Source organism: Mus caroli, unplaced genomic scaffold, assembly GCF_978045245.1.
Source record: "Mus caroli unplaced genomic scaffold, Mus_caroli_1 scaffold_15, whole genome shotgun sequence".
Classification (NCBI taxonomy): domain Eukaryota; kingdom Metazoa; phylum Chordata; class Mammalia; order Rodentia; family Muridae; genus Mus; species Mus caroli.
In genome coordinates this window covers 57,985,506-58,008,689 of record NW_028227270.1, presented here as the reverse complement: position 1 = coordinate 58,008,689, position 23,184 = coordinate 57,985,506, and the positions used below count along the sequence as shown (strand labels likewise).

At 41.0% G+C, this 23,184-nt stretch overlaps 1 protein-coding gene across 1 annotated transcript in view; it reads right to left on the bottom strand.

Moving 5' to 3' along the window:
* Nucleotides 1-15,341: 15,341 nt before the first annotated feature.
* Nucleotides 15,342-23,184, bottom strand: part of LOC110287698 (uncharacterized) — a 29,903-nt gene continuing 22,060 nt past the window's right edge. Inside the window, exons 3-4 of the mRNA XM_085831016.1 lie at nt 23,113-23,173; nt 15,342-21,750 (exon numbers count right to left, since the gene is read on the bottom strand). Coding sequence (XP_085687142.1) covers nt 20,430-21,750; nt 23,113-23,173 — 1,382 coding nt within the window. The 3' untranslated portion in view covers nt 15,342-20,429. The remainder of the gene's footprint in view (nt 21,751-23,112; nt 23,174-23,184) is intronic.

The following is a 23,184-nucleotide window of genomic DNA, read 5'->3' as shown; positions in this document are numbered from 1 at the left end:
GGTTGCTGGGATTTGAACTCAGAACCTTTGGAAGAGCAGTCGGCGCTCTTAACCACTGAGCCATCTCACAGTGATAATACATTTTATCAGCAAAAGAAAATGATGTACTCCTATGTCGTTTTAAAAATGTGTTACTGGGCATTGTGGCACACGACTATAATCCCAGTACTCAGGAGGCAGAGGCAGGCAGATTTCTGAGTTCGAGGCCAGACTGGTCTACAAAGTGAGTATCAGGACAGCCAGGGCTACACATAGAAACCCTATCTCGAAAATCCAAAAAAGAAAAAAAAAAAGTGTTATTTTATTCTTAGGTGAAAACACTTCTTTAGAACACTTTTCTCAGCACCACAAATGAATGCCAGACAACTGTCTCAGTGGGTAGAGCTATTTGCTTCTAAACCTTAGGACCTGAGTTCAGTCAGTGATAGACCCATATTATCCTCATTATTTTCTTATTCCTATACTTAGGTTCTGGCTTATGCATGTCACACACCAGCAGTATATAAATGGTACAAAATAAGGTACAACGGTGTGAGTTGCAGCCCAAACCTCCTTGGGTTTTCTTTCTAGAACTCCCATAATGGAAGTAGATAATAGACACCTGTAATTTTCTCACTGCTGCCTACACCCATGGCACAGCTGTATATCCACAAACACAGTTGAAACAATTTCCCATGGAGGAAATTAACAAAGCCAAGAAAATAACCCCATTTTTGAAAACATGAAATGATTTGGCAGTTTAAATTATTACTATTACATTTCAGTAGTACTGAACATCAAAACCATGAGGTTTCCTCTTCAGTTCTTACCTTGTCATTCGTTCTTTGGTTCGAATGTAAGTCATTTAAAAAACAGCTCATCTTAGAAGTGCATACCTGTAAACCTATGACATTAGGGATAGTGGTAGGCATGTCTCTGAGTTTTGGGCCAAGGTGGTGTACATAGTGAGTTCTTGGAGGAACATATTTTATAGTGAAATTCTGTTTCAAGAAAAAAAAATCCAAAAAGAAAGAGCATACTTCATTTTATTGAAAAATTTCTAATACAATCTGTCTGGTTTCTGGACTCATTTGGCAGCAGTAGGAGCCTCTGATGTAATTTATGCTTTTTGTAATAAGAGAAGAGTACCATGCATGTATGAAGATTGACTAGCTGAATTGGATCCTATTCTGGTTCCTTAATGCCTGTAAAACATTCATTTCTGAATTCTGAGTGGTGGTGACTCTAGGTGACATCAAGGCTGTTGTCAGGGACCAGGGCCCTCAAATCCAGGTCACTCTAGAACTGTGGAAGTCAGGCATTTCAAAAGAACCATGGAGTATGGATTGGGGGTGGAGGGTGAGACTTTGGTTTTAAAGAAAGAGGAAGAAAAGGCCATCTGGAGTGCAATGCTTGGGGTGTAGCTGAACATCAGCTGCTTCTATTGTACTCTGTGTATCCACTCAGCTGTGGTGGGTCAGTCCCCTCTTTTTTTTCTTCCCCTCTTTTTATCAAGGCAACTACACAGTCAGTAGATGATAGTACCTTGCATACCCCATGGGGTGTCCAATTAGGCCATAAAGCCTCTCAGTCCCTACCCCATTATCCCTGTATCCTGCAGGGATGGTAGGAATTGGATACTCATCTCTCCCTTTGGTTGTGGTGTAGTGTTACAGTGGACGCCAGGAATTTTGAATTTTCCTTGGAATCTCATTCGTGTAAATGATGTTTCTCTCTAGTTAAGGACCTCTGTGTATAATAAATATTTATTTGTTAACTAAATGTTTTTCAGGAGAGCAAGGAGCTAAAATTCTGTTCAGAACTTAGAAAAGGGAGAAAATTCGGTTTCAAATTAGTCACATGAACAAATATATTAATTTGTTTTCTTCTTTTTTTAAAAAAAGATTTATTTTATTTATTATTCGTAAGTACACTGTAGCCTTGTTCAGACACTAGAAGAGGGCATCAGGTCTTGTTTCAGATGGTTGTGAGCCACCATGTGGTTGCAGGGAATTGAACTTGGGACCTGCAGAAGAGCAGTCAGTGCTCTTAACCTCTGAACCATCTCTCCAGCCCAGTTAATCTGTTTTCAATTTTCATTAGTAATTTCCTTTTTTTACTTTATTCATTTCTGTTGTTTTATTTTAAAGACTATTCTTACGATGGATGGCCCAGAACTAAAATCTGTTCTAGAACATCAGAGACTTCTGCCCACCTTTCCTCCAGATTACCAGCATTATAGGTGGGCATGTGACAGCTAGATAAATGAGTTCTTTTAATTGGCTTAGTGAACATGAGTGGCTGAGTCTATATCAGGTTAGGGTAGCTAGGACATAGACTAAGGTCCTAACTCTAGTAACAGAAGTCCACCATGAAATGCAGCCTTCCTGCCTTAAACTCCCCTGTCTTTCACATTAGGAGCTATGTTGTTTTGCTTTATCATAACATCTGTTATAAGTCACCAAAGGACTAGGGCAGATTCTTTCCTTATTCTATAGATGGTGAAACTGAGACTCAGAGTGTTAAGTCAGTACTGAATAGATATATGGAACTGTTCTTCTTATTCCTGCTGTTTCCAGGGACTATGTCAATGAAGTGGAAGTCACCTCAGCCAGACATGGAGGCACAGGCCTGCAATCATGGTGCTTGGAAAGTGGAGACAGAAAGGGACAGGCCAAAAGAGTTGATAAATTCCCTGCTTTGACAGTGCCTAATATTAGCAATAAACAATGAGGTAATCAATTTTAGATGATTGATAAGTATCCTGCTGACCCATTTTTTGGGTCCAACACCAGGTGTTCTAGAATCTGCAAAGAAGCCAGGCGGTGGTGGTGCACTCCTTTAATCCCAGTACTTGGGAGGCAGAGGCAAGCAGATTTCTGAGTTCGAGGCCAGCCTGGTCTACAAAGTGAGTTCCAGGACAGCCAGGGCTACACAAAGAAACCCTGTCTCCAAAAACCAAAAAAAAAAAAAAAAAGAAAAAAAAAAAAAAACTGAACCACAATCAGTACCTAGATACCCTTTTGGTAGGATTAGTGTAACTATAGAAATTTGATTTTTTGGTAAATTCATTTTTTATGCGGATTTTTTTTTTTGTTTTTGTTGTTTTCAGTTTTGTTTTTGTTTTTCAATACAGGGTTTCTTTGTGTAGCCCTGGCTGTCCTGGAACTCACTCTCTAGACAAGGCCCTCTTTGTTTTTGCATAGTATCTGAGTCTGGGGTCTTCCTTCAGCGATTTTCAGACACATACATTATGTAGCAGATGAATATTAGCTACAGTTTTCCTGATGGAAGTGTGAAATCACAGAATCACATATCATATTTTGTGTCCTAAAATCTCTCTCAATTTTTAATATCCTCGGAATCATTCTGCGAATGGGTCATATAATGAATAACGGATTTTTGAAGCTCTCCATCTTGATTCAAGGAGGTTTAGCATGAGAAGAGGAGGGGGAGGAGGAGGGACATGTAGAAAAGATGAAAAATAAGAGAAAGAACAAGAAGGTGACCAAGAAGAAGATGAAAAGAAGGGAGAGCAGGAGAAGAAGAAATAGAAAAGATAGAGGAGGTGGTGAAGGAGAAGGGAGGAGGAGGAGCATGGGTCCGGGAAGAAACCCTTGCTTAGTGTTGGAAGACAGAAAGGTAGGCTATTGAAAGATAGGCAAAAGTGATACTGAAAGGCAAAACTTGCCATTCTAATAATGGGTCAGCTCCTGCACAAGAAAGCTGGGCCAGGAAACCTAATGTTGCTGTGTGCCCTTCAGCACAGTCTAACCCTAAGGAAGGTGCTAGTGTCACTCAAGATTCGCTGGCTGTTGTGTCTGGCCAGTAGATCACAACCTGGGTTTTAGCCTGGAAATGCATTTTGGAAACCTGGAAGAGAAGAGGGGCTGGGCTATGTGAGATAAGTAAGGAACCAAGACAAAGGTCTCTGTTCAAGGTTTAATTTTTACTATTTTGGCACTCCATTATGAAGGAAGGTGGAGGGGCCCAATTCCCGCCAAATAATCTTGGGGTCCAGTAGCAGGGTGATCACACGATGGCTTTGGAACAGCAAAGCAGCAGGTTCCAGCAGTGGGCGTGGCAAAACGATTTAGCCGGAAGCTCTATCCAGGTGTAAACAGTGGAGCCATTAAGGCTGGGGGAGGGGAGGCTACAGCTGGCCAATCAGAAACACCAGGAAGACCTCCAATCAGAAGAGGAGGAGGGTTCTTCCATATGCTTTATTCCATTCACCTCCATTGCTGAGCTGGCTTTTGTGGTTGGTGTGATATGCTTTGACCTCTATTGTTGAGTGCCTTAGGCAAGTGGCAGCCGTGACCACTGCCCCCTAACCTGAATTCCCAGTTGACTGAGAAGTGGGAGATGAGGTGATGACTCTCCCCTGCGCGGAGTAGAAACCAGCAGCCACCTGTCAGGTTCCTAATAACTTTTTTATGGGAGCTGGATCTACAAAAACATTTGGAACACAGAATTTCCTATAGAAATATCCTTTAAAAAATGTTTTATTTCTTTTTTTTTCTTTTTTTTTTTTTTAAGAGTTTGGATACATTTTTTTTTTAAAGATTTATTTATTATATGTAAGTACACTGTAGCTGTCTTCAGACACTCCAGAAGAGGGCGCCAGATCTCATTGCGGATGGTTGTTAGCCACCATGTGGTTGCTGGGATTTGAACTCTGGACCTTTGGAAGAGCAGTCGGGTGCTCTTACCACTGAGCCATCTCACCAGCCCTGTTTTATTTCTAATTCAATTTTTACACTCCATATTCTATTCCCCAACCTTCCCCATCCGTCCCACACTTCCTCCCCACCCAACCCCATCTACACGTGGATGCTTCCATGGCCAACCCCACCTGAACTCTAAACACCTAGTCTCTTGAGGGTTAGGTGTATCATCTCTGAATGAACACAGAACTGGAAGTCCTCTACTGGATGTGTGTTGGGGACCTCATATCAGCTGATATATGTTGTCTGTTTGAGGGTCCAGTGTTTGAAGGATCTTGGAGGTCCAGATTAATTGAGACCGCTGGTCCTCCTACAGGATCGCCCTTCTCCTCAGGTTCTTTCAGCCTTCCGTAATTCAACAACAGGGGTCAGCTGCTTCTGTCCATTGCTTGGGTATAAATGGCTGCATCTGACTCCTTCAGTTGCTTGTTGGGTCTTTCAGGGGTCAGTCATGATCTCTTTTTGTGAGCTTTACATAACCCCAGTAATAGTGTTAGGCTTTGGGACCGCCCCTTGAGCTGGATCCCACTTTGGGCCTGTCGCTAGAACTTCTTCTCCTCAGGCTCCACTCCATTTCCATCCCTGTAATTCTTTCAGACAGAAACAATTATGGGACAGAGATGTGACTGTGGAATGGCAACCCCATCCCTCATTTGATGTCCTGTCTTCCTGCTGGAGGTGGGCTCTATAAGTTCCCCCTACCTACTGTCAGGCATTTCATCAAAGGTCCCTCCCTATGAGTCTTGGTAATCTCTCACTTCCCAAGTCTCTGGTGCATTCTGGGGGCGGGGGGGGAGGGTGTCACCCCCAACCTCCTATTTCCTGAGGTTGCCTGTTTACATTCTTTCTGCTGGCCCTCAGGTCTTCAGTCCTTTTCACTCAACCAATACCAAATCAGGTTCCCCTCTACCTCCCACTGCCCCCCAACCCATCCACTTTCCCTCTCAAGTTGCTCCCTCCCTCCCCACTTGTGATTAATTGCTTTCTTCTCTCTCCCAAGTGGGAATGAAGCATCCTCACTTGAACACTTCGGCTTGTTGAGCCTTTTAAATTCTGTGGACTGTGTCCTGTGTATTCTGTATAGGTTTTTTCTTTTTCTTTCTTTTTGGCTAATATCGTTATTAATGAGTACATACCATGCAGGTTGGTTTGTGTGTGTTACCTCACTCAGAATGATATTTTCTTTTTTTTTTTTTTTTGGTTTTTTTTTTTTTTTGAGACAGGGTTTCTCTGTGTAGCACTGGCTGTCCTGGCACTCACTTTGTAGACCAGGCTGGCCTCGAACTCAGAAATCCGCCTGCCTCTGCCTCCCGAGTGCTGGGATTAAAGGCGTGCGCCACCACGCCCGGCCAGAATGATATTTTCTAGATCCATCCATTTGCCTGCAAAACTCAGGATGTCCTTGTTCTTAATAGCTGAGTAGTATTCCATTGTGTAAATGAACCACCTTTTCTGAATCCATTCTTCTGTCATGGGACATCTGTGTTGTCTCCAGCTTCTGGCTATCACAAATGAGGCAGCTATGAACAGAGTGGAACACCTGCCCCTTTGGCATGGTGGGGGGGCATCTTTTGGGTATATTCCCAAGAGTGTTATAGCTGGGTCTTCAGGTACATCTATTTCCAATTTTCTGAGGAATCTCCAGATTGATTTCCAGAGTGGTTGTACCAGTTTGCCATTTCACCAGCAATGGAGGAATGTTCCTCTTTATCCACGTCCTCTCCAATATGTGTTGTCACCTTAGGTTTTGATCTTAGCCATTCTGACTGGTGTAGGGTGAAATCTCAGGTTCCTTTTGATTGGCACTTCTCTGATCACTAAGGACTTTGAACATTTCTTTAGATGTTTCTCAGCAATTTGAGATTCCTCAGTTGTGAATTCTTGGTTTAGTTCTATACCCCACATTTTGATTGGGTTGTTTGATTTTTTGGTAATTATCTCCTTGAGTTTGTTACATATTTTAGATATTATTCCTCTATCAGATGTGGGGTTAATGAAGATTATTTCTCAATTAGTAGTTTTCTGATTTGTCTTATTGACTATGTCCTTTGCTTTCCCGAAGCTTTCCAGTTTTATGCAGTCCCATTTATCAATTCTTGAACTTAGTGCATGAGCCATTAGAGTTCTGTTTAGGAAATTCCCCACTATGCCAGTGAGTTCAAGGCTCTTTCCACTTTCTCTTCTCTTAGATTCAGTGTATCTGGTTTTATGTGAAGGTCCTAAATCCATTTGGACTTGAGCTTTGTACAAGGTGACAAGTATGGGTCTATTTCATTCTCCTACAAACAGACAGCTAGTTAGACCAGCACCATTTATGGGAGATGCTTTCTTATTCCATTGTTTATTTTTGGCATCTTTTTCAAGGATCAAGTGTTCAGTGAGTGTGTGAATTTATTTCCTGTGTCTTCAATTCTATTCCATTGAGCAACGTGTCTGTCTCTGTACCAATACCATGCAGCATATATCACTATTGCTCTGTAGCAATGCTTGGGGTTTTCTATTTCCAGGTTTGCCTCTCTTTGTGTTTTCTTTATTGTTTCTCCTTCTACTTTTTTCTTGGACTGCTTTCTGCAATTCTTTCACCTGTAAGGTTGTGTTTTTCTGTATTTCCTTAAGGGATTTATTATTTCCTCTTTAAGGGCTTTTCCGTGTTTACCTGTGTTTTTCTGTATTTCTTACAGTGAGTTATTTATATCCTCCTTAAAGAAATCTATTATCTTCATGAGATAGGATTTTAGATCAGCTTCCTGATTTTTAGGTGTGTTGGTGTATTCAGGGCTTGCTGTGGGAGAACTGGGTACTGATGGTGTCCACCTATATTGCCTTCTGTTTCTTATGATTTTTTTGCTTGCCTCTCTCCATCTGGTTATCCCTGGTGTTTGCTGGTCTGGGTGACTTGTCTGGAGTATGCCTCTTTTGTCCCTGGGTTGCTTCAAGTCTCCTGGTAGACCTGAGGCCCTCCTTATAACAGACCTCCTGTGCGACGTTCCAACTGAGATGGGGGTTCTTCAGAGGTACAGAGAAACTCTTGATCTGTTGCCCTGGCTGCAGTAGATCTCCTGGGAGACTTCAGACTATTGCGTCTTCAGAGGAGCAGTCCCACTGTTGTCCTGTGTGAAGTTGTTCTCCAGGGTGGACAGTGGACTGTGGTTTCTGTTTCCCTGTGTACAGCAGACTGGAGGGGAGGCTTTCTGTCTGTTGGGTCAGTTGCCCTGCATGCCACAGAGCCCCCAGGAGGTCTTCAGAAGTTGGTGCCCAGTTGCCCTGTGTACAGAGGAACCACTGAGGTCCCTTCAAGCTGTGGTGTCTTCAGGGGATCACACAAGTTGGCTATCGGTTGCTCAGTTGCCCTGTGAGTAGCAGATCTGGGATGCCTCAGGCTGTAGTGTCAGTTACCCTGAGTACAGTCAAGAGTGAAACAGGGTAGGCAGAAGCTAGATCATAGACTAACTTAAGATAAAGGCACTCAGCTGCTCACCAATATGAAGAAGGACCTGATTTGCACAGGTTGGGTGATTTTGTAATTTTCTAGCCTATGTTAATTTGTACATTTTAATATAAACACCCAAGACTGGTGGGTGTACAATTTGAAGTATTTAGGTTGTTCCAATGAATAGTGAATTTCCAGTAAGGGTACTGTCCTATATGGATATGTGTGGTCCTCTTTGACATAGTTAAGTCAGCTCAGATTTTTGAGACACAGGCCACTTATTAGGTGCAGCTGTGTGTGTCAGGTTACAGGATTCAGCAACTACCAGTCCACGTACAGGCAAGATCAAAAACTATTTTATTAATACCATTGCCTCTGCCAAGGAATGTCCTGCTCTTTTTCAGTGTCAATAAACCTGTGTGTTATATATCTTCCCGCAAAGTCCATTTTTGGCATTAATTTATAAATTTCTTTTTTTTGTTTTTTGGTTTTGTTGTTGTTGTTGTTTGTTTGTTTGTTTTTGGTTTTTCGAGACAGTGTTTCTCTGTGTAGCCTTGGCTGTCCTGGAACTCACTATGTAGAGGAGGATGGCCTCGAACTCAGAAATCTGCCTGCCTCTCATTTTTTTTTTTTTTTTTTTTTTTGGTTTTTTCGAGACAGGGTTTTTCTGTATAGCCCTGGCTGTCCTGGAACTCACTTTGTAGACCAGGCTGGCCTCGAACTCAGAAATCCGCCTGCCTCTGCCTCCCGAGTGCTGGGATTAAAGGCGTGCGCCACCATTCATTTTTTTTTTTAAAGAATCACAGGCTAACCAACTTTAGCAACGTGGCTGGATATAAAATTAACTTAAATAAGTCAGTAGCCTTCCACAACTCAAAGGATACACAGGCTGGGATAGGAATTAGGGAAATGACACCCTTCACAGTAGTCACAAATAATAAAAAATACCTTGGCATAACAACAATAGCTAAGCAAGTGAAAGATTTGTAAAACATTCAAGTCTCTGAAGAAAGAAATCAAAGAAAACCTCAGAAAATGCAAAGATCTCCCATGCTTGTGGATTGGCAAGATTAATAAAGTAAAAATGGCCATCTTGTTAAAAGTAATATACAAATTCAATGCAGTCCCTTTCAAAATTCCTACTCAATTCTTCATAGAGTAAAAAAGCAATTTGAAATTCATTTGGAATAACAATAAACCCAGGCTCCTAAAAACTCTCTTCAACAATAAAGAACTACTGGAAGAATCATCACCCGTGACCTCAAGCTGTAATAAAACTGCCTGGTATTGGTACAGTGACAGGCAGGAAGATCAATGGAATGACGTTTGTAAGAACCAGCACATAAAATTCCTTGTTAATTGAGACATTTGGTTTTAGGATTTAATCACAACAGATCTAGCTTGCTAGTCAGAAAAATAAAATGCTAAGTAAAACATGAATTTGCTGCTTGACAGAACCTAGGAATGTTGTCATTTCCATTTAGGTTGAAAATATAGGATCTTTAGATGGTAAAGGCATTGAAATATATATTTTGTTGGGAGCTATTAAAACAACACTATTGTCCTTATCTCTGAATTGGGCCTCTCCCCCCAGAAGAAAAGGGGGTCAAAAGCGTACCATTGGCGCACCGCTCCGAGAACCACCACAGATTGTTCCAGCCCTAAGTCAGTTCCAGGTGTCCTGACCTCAAGATGTACCCTGATACCACCAAGTTCCTGCTTCCCTGTGTAGTAGCCAAAAGAAAAATTTCCACTGCCCCATCCCTCCTGCTGAGAAGTACTTCCTCTTTTTCCAATGCCCCATTCCTCCTGCTGAGGTGCATTTCTGCTGCCCCATTCATCCTGCTGAGAAGTAGTTCCCCATTTGCTTATGCATTTAAACCTTGAGCCTTGCTAATACAGTGGGACCTTGATGCTACTCAGACTGCTTCCATGTGTGTCGTTCATTGCACAAGGTTCTCATCTCGCTCTACCCCCGATTTGGTTCTTAGGAGAAGGTCCCCTTGAGACCCTCGAATAACTGGACCTGCTGTACGGGTCAAGTGGTGCCAAATGTGGGGCACGAGGTACAACCACCCTCCGGACAATGGATTCAAGAGGTACCGCACAGACAGTGAGACAGTTCCCCGTACTTCGCTCGAGTGTCGTGGACATTGAGAGGTAAGCCTAGGCATTCAGTTGTTTTCCAATTAACCATGGGGAATGTTCTGTCTAAAGAGACAGTTTTTATTCAAGAGATGAAGGGGTCTCTTAAGGAGAGAGGGATAAAAGTTAAGAAAAAGGAATTTTTTTTTTGTTTTGTGGACAAGAGATATCCATGGCTGGTATTGAATGGTCCTGAAATACACCCTTTAACTTGGAATAAGGTAGGCAAAGATATCAATAGTTTAATAAAACAAGGAAAAGATGTCCCTGAGTCCTTTTTTGGTTATTGGGGAATCATCAGAGACCTCCTTGAGAAGGCAGAAAAGGGCGGAGAGGGCACTTGCCTCCTAGCCCTTACTGAAGTTTTTTAGAAAACTCCCGAGCGAAACTAAGCTGCTGGCGAATCATCAGTCTCGGCCTTCATCGATTATTGATGCCCCTGTTCACAGTGTCTATATTAGAAGGTTTAGCAGGGGAAGGCTACTTGATACCCAATGAATGGAATAAAGTTGTTCAGTCTATCCTCACTAGAGGCCAATATTTAACTTGGAAGGCAGAGTTTGTGGACAGAGGAGAAAATTTGGCTGCAAATAATAGAAAGAATCCTAATAGTAAGACAGCCTCCTGGACTGCTGATAAAATCTGCGGTAAAGGCAATTTCGCTGTAGACATAAAACAATTAGGGCTCTCCCCTGGTGTCCTCGCCCAGATGGCACAGGCAGTCCTGGTAGCTTGGTGTGCTGTCCCTGCTGCAGGGGCGCTAACTACGCCCCTAACCAAGATTATACAAGGGCCCCAAGAAACCTATGAGCAGTTCGTTGCCAGATTGCAGGAAGCAGCTGAGAGAATTTTGGGACCTGAGGAAAGTGAGGGTCTGTTGGTCCAACAACTTGCTCTTGAAAACGCCAATTGGGCATGTAGGGCTGCCCTGAGAGGTAAAACCAAGAGTTTAGATATAAATGGTATGATCAAGCTTTGTAATGAGGTAGATGTGTTTTATCAACAAGTTTCTAAGTCTATTAACCTGGCCATTGGGGCTGCTCTAACTCCAGCTCCAAGATTGGTGCCGAGCCCCATTGGCCTGAGATAGAAGTAGACATCTGTGTCCTCGCATTGAGTGCAGACGCTGCCTGGGGCACCCCTGATTATTATATGCCTCAATTAACAGCAGTTAACACAGGTGATAAAAAGATTGATCCAGGTTGCAGCAGTGATATACATTGTGCTGCCCTGGCCTTACACACTGGAGGTATATATGTCTGTCCAGGAACTCATCGAGATAGATCTCTAAATTATAAATGTGGCTATGAAAATGATTTTTACTGCACCTCTTGGGGCTGTGAAACCACTGGGGATACCTATTGGACCCCGTCCTCCTCTTGGGATTATGTCACAGTTAAACGACTTTACCCCAATTCCAAAGTCACCTCCCCTGGAAAACAACCCCTTAATAGCTATTGTTCCCCCAATTCTTCTAGACAAGGGTGGTGCAACCCATTACAAATGGGCTTTACAACAGCCGCAAGGATTGCTGACTGGACCAAGAGAGAATTCTCTTGGGGGTTGAGCATATATAAAGAGGACACAGAATGGGGATTGAAATTCAAGATTAAACTACAAAAGGAAATTCCCAACAAATATAAAGCATCTATAGGGCCTAATCCCCAGTTACACCACCCTATATCCCCAAGCAATCCTCAACTCCCAGGTACCCGCCCCACTGTTCCTGCCCCAAGGTGTGCTATGACCCTATTTCAGTCCACTCTCCCTGCAGGGGTTCCCCCCTCTTCCACTGATTTACTGTGATCTATATTGAATGCTTCTGCTTTAGCCTTGATGGATAAGACAAAAAGAGATAATGCATCAGAATTTGAAGATTGTTGGATGTGCTTTTCTGCTTTCCCGCCCTTTTATGAGGATTTTACCCTGCTTTCAGATGCTAGGTAGCTTCCCTTCGAGTCAGTTCAGCTTACCTTGACAGAACTCTCTGGGATAGGAGGTTGTGTGTTGGGCCCAGGCATGCTTTCTCTGTGGCCCTTGCTAGAGATTTGCAATAACACGTTTGGAGTAAATAAAAATGGGTTTTCTTATCTTCTTGCCCCAAATGATACCTTTTTGGCATGTTCCACGGGCCTTAAACAGTACATTATTATACAAGATTTTATAAATAATAGAGATTATTGTGTCTTGGTTCAGCTTTTTCCAAATTTTAGTATTCATGAGTCAGATGACTTACTGAAGTTTTGGGATCGAGGTGCCTCCTTGCCATCCTGCCAAAAAGAGAGCCCATCTCGGCGGTGACCCTTGCAGTCCTTCTTGGCCTGGGTGCTGCTGGGACTGAGACCAGAATCGCAGCCCTTGTGTCGTCTCAACAGAATGCGAGCAATTACCATCTGCTCAGTGAGGTTATTAGCCAAGATATAGAGAATATAAAAAGGAACCTAGATGATCTTACTGATTCCTTGGTCTCCCTTTCAGAAGTTGCCCTTCAAAATAGAAGGGGATTAGATTTGCTCTTTCTACAACAAGGAGGCTTATGCGCTGCACTTAGGGAAGAATGCTGCGTATATGTTGATAAAACTGGATTAGTTAAAGATAACATTGCCAAGGTTACTGCCAGTTTAGGAAAAAAAAAAAAAAAAAAAAGGAGAGAGGGAACAACAAGAGTCATGGTATCAAAATTGGTTTTCAACCTCCCCCTGGCTTTCGACCTTGTTGCCCTCCCTTTTAGGGCCCCTATTGGGACTCCTATTATTGATATCCTTCGGTCCTTGGGCATTTCAGAAATTGACCTGATTTGTAAAAACTCAAATTGATTCATCTCTTTCAAGCGCATCTGTTTCAGTTCATTACCATCAGCTGAATGTTGGCGATAACAAGCAGGTTACTGGAGAAGAGTCAGACATGGATACTGCTTCATCACCCTTGTCTCGGGGAGAGAGACTCAATTTCAATAAAATGCTTAAGTAAGATCATTCCCCTCCCCCTAAATTTGGCCATCAGTCTCATGCCAAGAATCATTTATAGATTGCCATAGTCTGTGCTTCCGACATGGTAATATACATTCTCACCACATTGGAAACTAAACAGTCATCCTAGGCTAGACACATCGAAAAATTGGAACTTGAAGCCATCGCCCATGAGAGTTGTAAGGCTAAACACTGCACAGAGATTAGTCTGGAAGCTGTTAGATAGTCTGTGAGAGGCATGTCTGATTGCATGAAGGTTGAGGGCCCTCGGGTCCTTCCCCCAGGAAAAAACGGCATGGGAGCAGGTCAGGGTTACTCTGGGTCAAAATCTGTGAGCCTGAGAGTCAATCCTGTACATGGCCCCTAACATTGCACACTGGGGATCAGACCTCTACCTCTACCCATGGAGCTTGCTTCATTCCTAAATCCCTTGGCTAGCCCAGGTTATACCCAACAGATGGAACCGTTAATTCAAGCCTCATAGATGACTTGTCCTTGTGTCCTTCGTGGTTTTAGAGAATCACCCGGTGAGCAAACAGACGTTTAGGTGGTCGTTAAAAACGTGGCTACAAATTTATTATACAATATGCTTTTATAAAAATATTAAGCCGGGCGTGGTGGCGCACGCCTTTAATCCCAGCACTTGGGAGGCAGAGGCAGGCGGATTTCTGAGTTCGAGGCCAGCCTGGTCTACAAGGTGAGTGCCAGCACAGCCAAGGCTACACAGAGAAACCCTGTCTCGAAAAACCAAAAAAAAAAAAAAATATTAAAACGGGGGACATAGTGGGAGCTATTAAGACAACACAATTGTCCTGATCTCTTAATTGGGCCTCTCCCACCCCCCCCCAGAAGAAAAAGGGGTAAAAAGTGGGCCACTGACGCACCGCTCTGAGAACAACCACAGAATGTTCCAGCCCTAAGTCAGCGCTGGAACTCCTGACCACAAGATATACCCGGATACCACCAAGTTCCTGCTTCCCCATGTAGTCACCAAAAGAAAATTTTCTGCTCCCCCATCCCTCCTGCTGAGAAGTACTTCCTCTTTTTCCACTGACCCATCTCTCCTGCTGAGTACTTCCTCCTTTGCTTGTGCATTTCCGCTGCCCCATTCCTCCTGCTGAGAAGTACTTCCCCTTTTGCTTGTGCATTTAAGCCTTGATGAATACAGAGACACCTTGATGCTATTCAGACTGCTTCCATGTCATTCTCATACTTGGTGTCCGTCTCTCCCTCCCCCCATTTGGTTCTTAGGAGAAGGTCCCCTCGAGACCCTCGAATAACTGGACCTGCTGGATGGGTCAGCATTTAAAGGAAATCACATTCAAACACCGAAATCAAGTATTAACTCTTTAAAAAGGTAAACATCATTGACAAGTTCTCACATATCTGAACCAATTTTCAAAAAAAGGAGAACATTCCCTGGCAGAGAGAATGCTGTTAAGAAGAAAGGGTTTTACCTCACCCCTATGAGCAATGTTAGCTGCTGAGATAAGTAACTTAACACATGCAGTGAAATCAATGGCCTGTTTCTCAGCCCTCGGAGCTGAAGTAAATTTGGAAGTGGATTGGACATATAGGCAATATTGACATCTACTTGGAAATTCAATATTCATCCGACCAAGCTCATCATCCCAATGTGCATGCCCAACAGTCTGATCTGCTTTCACTCACATGACGTGAGTTAATAAATGTTGGGGAATTCCAAAATCACTCACCCAGGCATAACCTGGTACTTCTACATAATGGTGATACTGAGAGATGTTTGTGTACCCAATGTCTTTCCGTGAATTACACAAGAATCTTGTCCTCCTACTCTGGTCTGAAGGTAGAAGCCATGCTCCACATACAAATCCTTTCCCCCTTACTGCAATGGAAAGTTGACTACAGGGCTCGAACAGATAATTTAAAACTGAGTGGAGGTGCAGGCAGTTCATTTAACCATTTGGCTAGATTAATCAAGAAGACATTATGTTATTGCCCTCGGGAGCAAGAACTGAGATCAAGGATACCTGAGTGTAAGTGGGAGAGTTTTTCTCAGAAACATCTTTCTAGGCTGGAGGTACAACTGCTCGAGCATTAATGTGTTTTGATAAGAAAATCACTGCACAAAAGTAAATGATTATTTTGAAATTTTTCTTTACAAAGAGTGTGTATTCAGCTCAAAGAGAAACCAGCCAAGAAAAGATTTTGCATTTCACATATGCTACCATTTTAATTCTTTTTAAGTTTTAGGACCCAGGTTATCCTTTGAACCATAGCAATAGAGAAAGGAGTCTGCAAGTTTAGCCACTGAGATACATGGAGATTTATAACGCAAGTCTATATTTTAATCACGAAGTAGGATTTTAAAGATAGAGTTAAAAATGTATCAATGCCACAATTCCCACATATACAAGGGTCACAAAACACAAATATAGAATATTGGAAAAGTCACCTAACAGTACTGTGGTTACTGCTTGCACAAGAACAATTCTGCTGAGCTACTCCAATCAAAAACAAACAAACAAACAAACAAACAAACAAAAAACAGCTTTTCCTCCAGAGCAAGCTGGTTCAGAGGAAGGCAATGGATGCATCAATGCAGTACAAGAAAAAGTTACTTTTCAACTAACCCGACTGCCCTCTATCTCAGGGCCATTTCTACAAAGTGGAAAATTCCAGTTTTTTGAGCTATACTTTTTAATTTTATTTAATATGAATTTTAATTTTACTTTGCATGCATATGATTGGGCTCTGTATACTCTGAGACCAGAAGGCAACAGCAAATACTTGGCAATAATAGTTAGCAACCAGGTAGTCTGGGGAATGGGACCCCTATCTACTGTAACAATATCCAGTTCATGTTAACTACTTGGCTGTCTATTCAGCAAGGTGCTTATTTAAATGGTATTTTTGTATATGTTAAGTAAAAACATTGCATTATTTTCTGCTTCATTTTCTATTCTTTATCCATTCCCAAATGTGTTCTAATATATTGTTGGTTAAGGATGAAAGATAATTAACAAATACATCAAGAAAACCTGCTGTGTGCATTCCTTTGACTGCATTTGTATTTTCAGGGATGAATAATTTGCATTGAATATGCCATGAGGAAGCTCATCCCAGCATGACGAATTTTTCAATTGGGGCAGAATCTGACCCTGAAGTGACCTAGGCTATCTTGCACAAAAAAACTTGAAGAATAGAAAACTTACAGTGGTAAACATCTCAGATAACACTTACTGATGTCATGACCCCGAAGTTTTGGAGCTGCAGGGAAGACTATGACCATTGGCCTTAGACAATCACAGACTGCCTGGGCTCTCTGGACCTTGCAACACACCCTATTGACCACTTTTAACTTGGATGACTGTGAAATCCTGGTGTCCTCACTTTTTAAGCATCATGAATATAGGCATGTGCAACCATGCCTGGTTTAGGTGGCTTCCACTTCAATTACTAATGCACTAGAATTACAGCATGTGAAAGATGAACAGTTCCAATTAAGTAGATTCAGAAGCAACTTAACTCTGTGACCCTCAGTTTTACCATCTGTAGAATAAAAATAGAAGTCTACCCTAGTTTTGGTGAATTATAATAGATGCCACCATAAACCAAAATAATACTGTACTTAGTTCACAGAGAGTGGCTTTTAGGTAGGAAAGCTACATAGGATGGGAGACTTCTGTTAATAGTGTTAAGACTAGGGACTGTGTCCTAACTACTCTAACCAGCTAGGCTGGACCATTCAACCTCATTAAACAAAAAAACCAAAACAACAAAAAAGTATTATCTGGCAACAACATGTCCACCTGTCTGCGAGATATGTAGTTGATTGCTGACGATGCTACATTATTACATCTCTATGAGAGAGATGAATCGGATGCTCTGGGTGTATACCTAAGGTATGGTTGTTCTATTTTCATCTATTAAGCATTTTAATTTCAATATTATTAAAGCATGTTGACAAAGCAGGACCCACTAAGTGTACATGTTCTATCTTTGGACTTGTACTCAGAAGGCTGACACATGACTATCAAGAGTAAAAGGATAACACTGACTAATGACTGACACCAAAGCCAGGATGCATAACAACCAACTCTCAAAGGATTTTGTGAGAAAATGAAACACAAAGCAGCGCCCACTATGCTTTCACCAGCAACCTTACTAGAAATGTATGATCTCACTGCCCCATATTTAAATAAACAATGGACCACTTAGAAGATGAGCATCCAATTAATTCCATTGCAGTAGAAGAGTACCTATCAACAAGAAAAGTGGGATTAAAGCTGAACAGAAATCACAGAAGGAAGTCAAGGATTGCATAACAAACATCTGTAAATGGATTTGAAAGACAGAACAAACGTTAATATCTATTCCAAATGTTTGAAAATAAAACCACCACCACAATTGGAGATCTCAACTACAACACTTGAGTGACCATGGGAAATAATTTACTTCCTTCAAGGCTCTGATGGAGAAGACAAGAAACAGGATGTTTTCCTTGATATGGAAAACATCTGTGATGTTACAGGGTATAACGAGGTCATCAACATGGATAGGGTTTTTCTCTTGTATAACATTTTTTTCTATTTCCTGACATCATGATGATATAAAACACTTTAATTATTTAGATAGCTAGAGAGATGGCAAAGTAATTAAGAAAAATTCAGTCCCAGGGACAAGGTCAGGTTCGGACATCTTCCTGTATCTTCTGCCATAAGAAGATACAACAACTTAATAATCTTAGAAATCAGCATAGACATGCACATACTCACTCGAGGATGCAGACAAACCCCATAAATAAAACTAAAGGAAATTGGTGAGCAAAGAAAACTTTACTCATGATGTTCTTCTTATATAAGCATTGACTACTATAACCCAGGGTTTGTGGAATCTAACGCTTATCAACAGTTTTTCTTCATCATGAGTTGGCTTATGTAACAGAAAGCAAGCATAGAGGATTGATGGCAGAGAAATCAATACTTCTCAGTTAGTACTGTCATGTGAGGAGATGTAGGAAATGTCTGCCTGCTGGAGAAAATATGTCACTGAGGTTGAATTTCAGAGTTTACATTCTCAAATCATGTCTAGTCATAACACATTCTCTCTCTCTCTCTCTCTCTCTCTTTTGATTTTTTGAGACAGGGTTTCTCTGTGTACCCCTGGCTCTGCTGGAACTCACTCTGTAGACCAGGCTGGCCTCGAACTCAGAAAATTTTCCTGCCTCTGCCTCCCAAGTGCTGGGATTAAAGGTGAGTGACACCACACCCGGCTCTAACACTCTTTTTAAGGCTATAGGTTGAGGAAGTAAGCTCTCAGCTCCTTCTTTAGCTGCCACAAATGACAATTGTTGCCCTGACAATATCATGGTGATCCTATATCCCTTTGGAACTTTAATGAAATTTAAATGCTTCTAAAAATAGCCTTCATGTTGGAGTTTCATCTCTTGCTATGTACTGTAATGTTAAAAGCAGGAAACTAAAAACTGATTGTTCCATTGAAGACAAGATCTGCACACAGACCCAAGAGAAGGTGTGTGATCTTTCTCTCAAGTTTCTTCTGACTGGTTATTAAAGATGACAACAATCAACAGCTGGACAGTAGCTGGGCAGAAGAGACATAGACAGGGATTAGGGATACTGGACTTGGGGTCAGAGGAGAACCACAAGGAGAAGAAAGCAGACAGAGAAAAAGCAGCCTTAGGTGAGATCAATAATAAAATAATGGCCATGTGGGGTGACTAAGTGGAGTTAAGCATAGCCCAAATGAAATAAGGCAAAATTATATGACAAAATTACTGCCTGGGGAATAGACATGATAGCATAGAGGATAGATATCAGCCAATATGGGTGTTGATTAAGATTTATTACAAATATAAAAGCTGTGTGTGTTTTACCTGGAAAAGAAATGGCCAAAGCTGGGGTGGAAACCCTGATTTGGGGCTGCAGTTTTCTACAATACCTTAGACATTTTATCACAACAAAAAAAATGCAGTAATACTCAACAACAGGGTTTCACAGCTGAATGAGTTATTTCATGGACTTAAAGTGAACTGTGAATTCTAAACCAGTTATCTTATCAATGAACCTCACAGGGCTTTTGTCCCTATGAGTTTCCAGGTATGAACAAAATAGAGACATCATCATACTTGAGCAGATAGTTGACATTTGCTAAAGGTTTTCTCAAGAATGAATAATGTTGTGTGAATTAATGTAACTGGGTCGGCCCAAGATGGACACGGTTCCATCAGTCATAGATTGCCTTATTTTTGAGTTCTTTAAAGTCCTAAAAGATTATTTTGACATGCAAACTTTAACTGATCCAGTACTTGACAAAGGTTTTACTCACACATACAGCTACTGTGACGTACAAAATGTTTCCACAGTGGCTCCATTTACAGGGTTACCCTACAGCATGGATTTTTCTCAAGAAAAAAACGACTGGTCCACACACAAGCTTTACCACATTCCTTATTTTTATGAGGTTTTTTTGTTTGTTTGGTTGGTTGGTTTTTCAAGACAGGGTTTCTCTGTGTAGCCCTGGCTGTCCTGGCACTCACTTTGTAGACTAGGCTGGCCTCGAACTCAGAAATCCGCCTCCCTCTGCCTCCTGAGTGCTGGGATTAAAGGTGTGCGCAACCACCCCGGCTTTCATGAGGTTTCTTACAAGTCTGTGTTAATTTATACATTATGAGATAAATATCAATGTCAACTGCAAATTTCTTACCACATTATTCACACACAGTTTCACTCTCCAGTGTCTTCTTTTATGTATTCTGAGATATATCATGTGCTCTTTTATGTATTCAAAGATAACTGTTATATGCAAAGGTTTACCACATTGTGTATATTTATAAGGTCTCTCTCTCTCTCTCTCTCTCTCTCTCTCTCTCTCTCTCTCTCTCTCTCTCACACACACACACACACACACACACACACACACACACACACTAGGAGATAACTGCCCAGCATAGGTTTTACCACATTGCTTATACTCAGAAGGATTCTGGCCCCTACAAATATGTTCATGATGATTAAGACTATGATCACATTCACAGTCTTTCTCTTCAGTATGTTCACTTATACATTCAGAAATGATGGCGTTGTAAAAAGGTTGCTCACATCCATTTCCTTCGTAGCTTTTTTCTCCAGCGTGGATTCTTTTATTCTTTTGAAGATGACCATGTTTTGAAAAGACTTACACACACTGAATACACTTGTAAGGTTTCTCTGTAGTATGTCTTCTCTTATGAATTTGTAGATTATAATGCTGGGAAAAGGCTTTTTCACATTCATTACATTGGAAGGGTTTCGCTCCAGTATGTGTTCTTCTATGAGTTTGAAGAGTACTGTGTTTTGAAAAGGTTTTATCACATTCATTACATTTGAAGGGTTTCTCTCCAGTATGTGTTCTTCTATGAACTTGAAGAGTACTGTGTCGTGAAAAGGCTTTATCACATTCATTACATTTGAAGGGTTTCTCTCCGGTATGTGTTCTTTTATGAGTTTGAAGAGTACTGTGTTGTGAAAAGGCTTTATCACATTCATTACATTTGTAGGGTTTCTCTCCAGTATGTTTTCTTCTATGAATTTGAAGATTTCTGTGTCGTGAAAAGGCTTTCTCACATAGATTACATTTGTAAGGCATCTCTCTAGTATGTGTTCTTATATGATTTTGAAGTTGAAAGTGTTGTAAAAAGGCTTTATCACATATATTACATTTGTAGGGTTTTTCTCCAGTATGTATTCCTATGTGGGTTTGGAGACTATGTTTAACAGAAAAGGCTTTATCACATTGATTACATTTGAAGGGTTTCTCTCCCGTATGTGTTCTTCTATGAGTTTGAAGAGTACTGTCTTGTGAAAAGGCTTTATCACATTCATTACATTTGAAGGGTTTTTCTCCAGTATGTATCCTTATATGTGTTTGCAGGCAATGTTTACGGGAAAAGGCTTTATCACATTGATTACATTTGAAGGGTTTCCTTCCAGTATGTGATCTTCTATGAGTTTGAAGAGAACTGTGTGTTGAAAAGGCCTTATCACATTGATTACATTTGAAGGGTTTTTCTCCAGTATGTATCCTTATATGTATTTGGAGACTCTGTTTATGGGAAAAGGCTTTATCACATTGATTACATTTGTAGGGTTTTTCTCCAGTATGTATCCTTATATGTATTTGGAGACTACCTTTCTCTGAAAAGGCTTTGTCACATTCATTACATTTGTAGGGTTTCTCTCCAGTATGAAATCTTTCATGCCTTTTAAGACGACTGGGCATTGCAAATCCTTTACCACATTGTTTACATTCATAGGGTGTCTGTCTAGTTTGTGTTCTTTTATGTACTTGGAGACTTGTGTAAGGTAAAAAGTCTTCGACACAGTGAATAACTTCAGAGGGGATCTTTTCTGTATGAATCCTTTCATGCCTTTGGGCATGACTGTGAGCATGTAAAGCAAACCCTTTACCACGTTGAGTATATTCAGAGGGTTTCTCTGCACGCTGACTCCTTTCACACCTGAGAAGAGAATTGGCACATGTGAAAGCTTTACCCCACGGATGAATACTTTCTTCTTGTTTTTCTGTTTATTTGTTTGTTTACTTATTATATGTAACTACACTGTAGCTGTCCTGTCTTCTGACACTCCAGAAGAGGGAGTCAAATCTCATTATGGATGGTTGTGAGCCACCATATGGTTGCTGAGATTTGAACTCAGGACCTTCAGAAGGGCAGTTGGTGCTCTTAACTGCTGAGCCATCTCTGAAGTCCCAGAATACTTTCATCTCTGGGATTTAATGTTACTATTTATCTAAATGTAAAGAGCCATCAGACCTTTTATCCCTTTGCTTACATTCATGCTGTTCCTCTTCATTATGGATGTTTCTCATGGTCAGAGACACCTGAGAAGGTATGAACATTGATTACATGTCTCAGTTTTACGTATTCTTTTTCTATAAAATGTTGTTCCCATACTTTAAGAAAAGTGGAGGAATTCAGAGCTTTAACATACTAAGTGTATTCCAAATTTTACTGTACGGTGGCTCATAGTATATTTGCAAAGTGAACCAGGAGAAATAGGAGCATTTCCACATCCCTAGGACTCAAGAGAATTTTCTCCAGAATGAGGTTGCTGATGTATTGCCATCAAACGTGGAAATGTAATTAACTGTTAACTTGTATTATGTTCAAAAAGTCTACTCTATAACTGAAACCCACTATATATCTTCTAATAGTTATAGGAGACAGAAGGAAAGAGAGAGAGATAGACAGATAGACATAGTTTTTTGGGATATTTGTTTGGTGTACATGGTGTGTATCCATTATAAAATATAATATACTTATGAAAGGAAGTCCAATAAATAAAATGTTGAAGTTTGCATTCACAATGTTTGACTCATTGTTCTCATAGACATATGAAATATGGATTAAGGTTACTGCAAAACCTCCTACTCACCTCCCAATTGCTGCCCTTCTAACTAAACTTAGCACTGACACTGCAAATAAATGAGTACAACCAGCTTAAATATAGACTATTTGCTTCTTAGAAGCTTTTGGACACATACTTATCAACTATTCAATTTGTGTAGCTTTTCCAAAGTAAGCAGAAACAGACTGGCAGTTGTACTATGGAGCATCAATAGGGCTATGTTTCAAATGGGGATACACACGAAGGCATTGTTTCCTTGTCCTCTTTCTTAAAGGAAGGTCTTGCAAAAAATCAGATACAGGACATTAATGGCAATGGTTTTGTTGGAATGTAACAATCATTAATGCACTTAAAGCTGTGCTAATTTACACTGCTCCTTTTCTTATCAGTTTTCAGCACATATTAACATATCTTTAGAGGCAGATTTGTATGAGCTTGCACATGAAAATTACCTTCTGTGTCTTCTAGAACTTTGACAATGTTCTTCAATATTTTGGGCTTCCCAACTAAAGCCTAAAACAGAA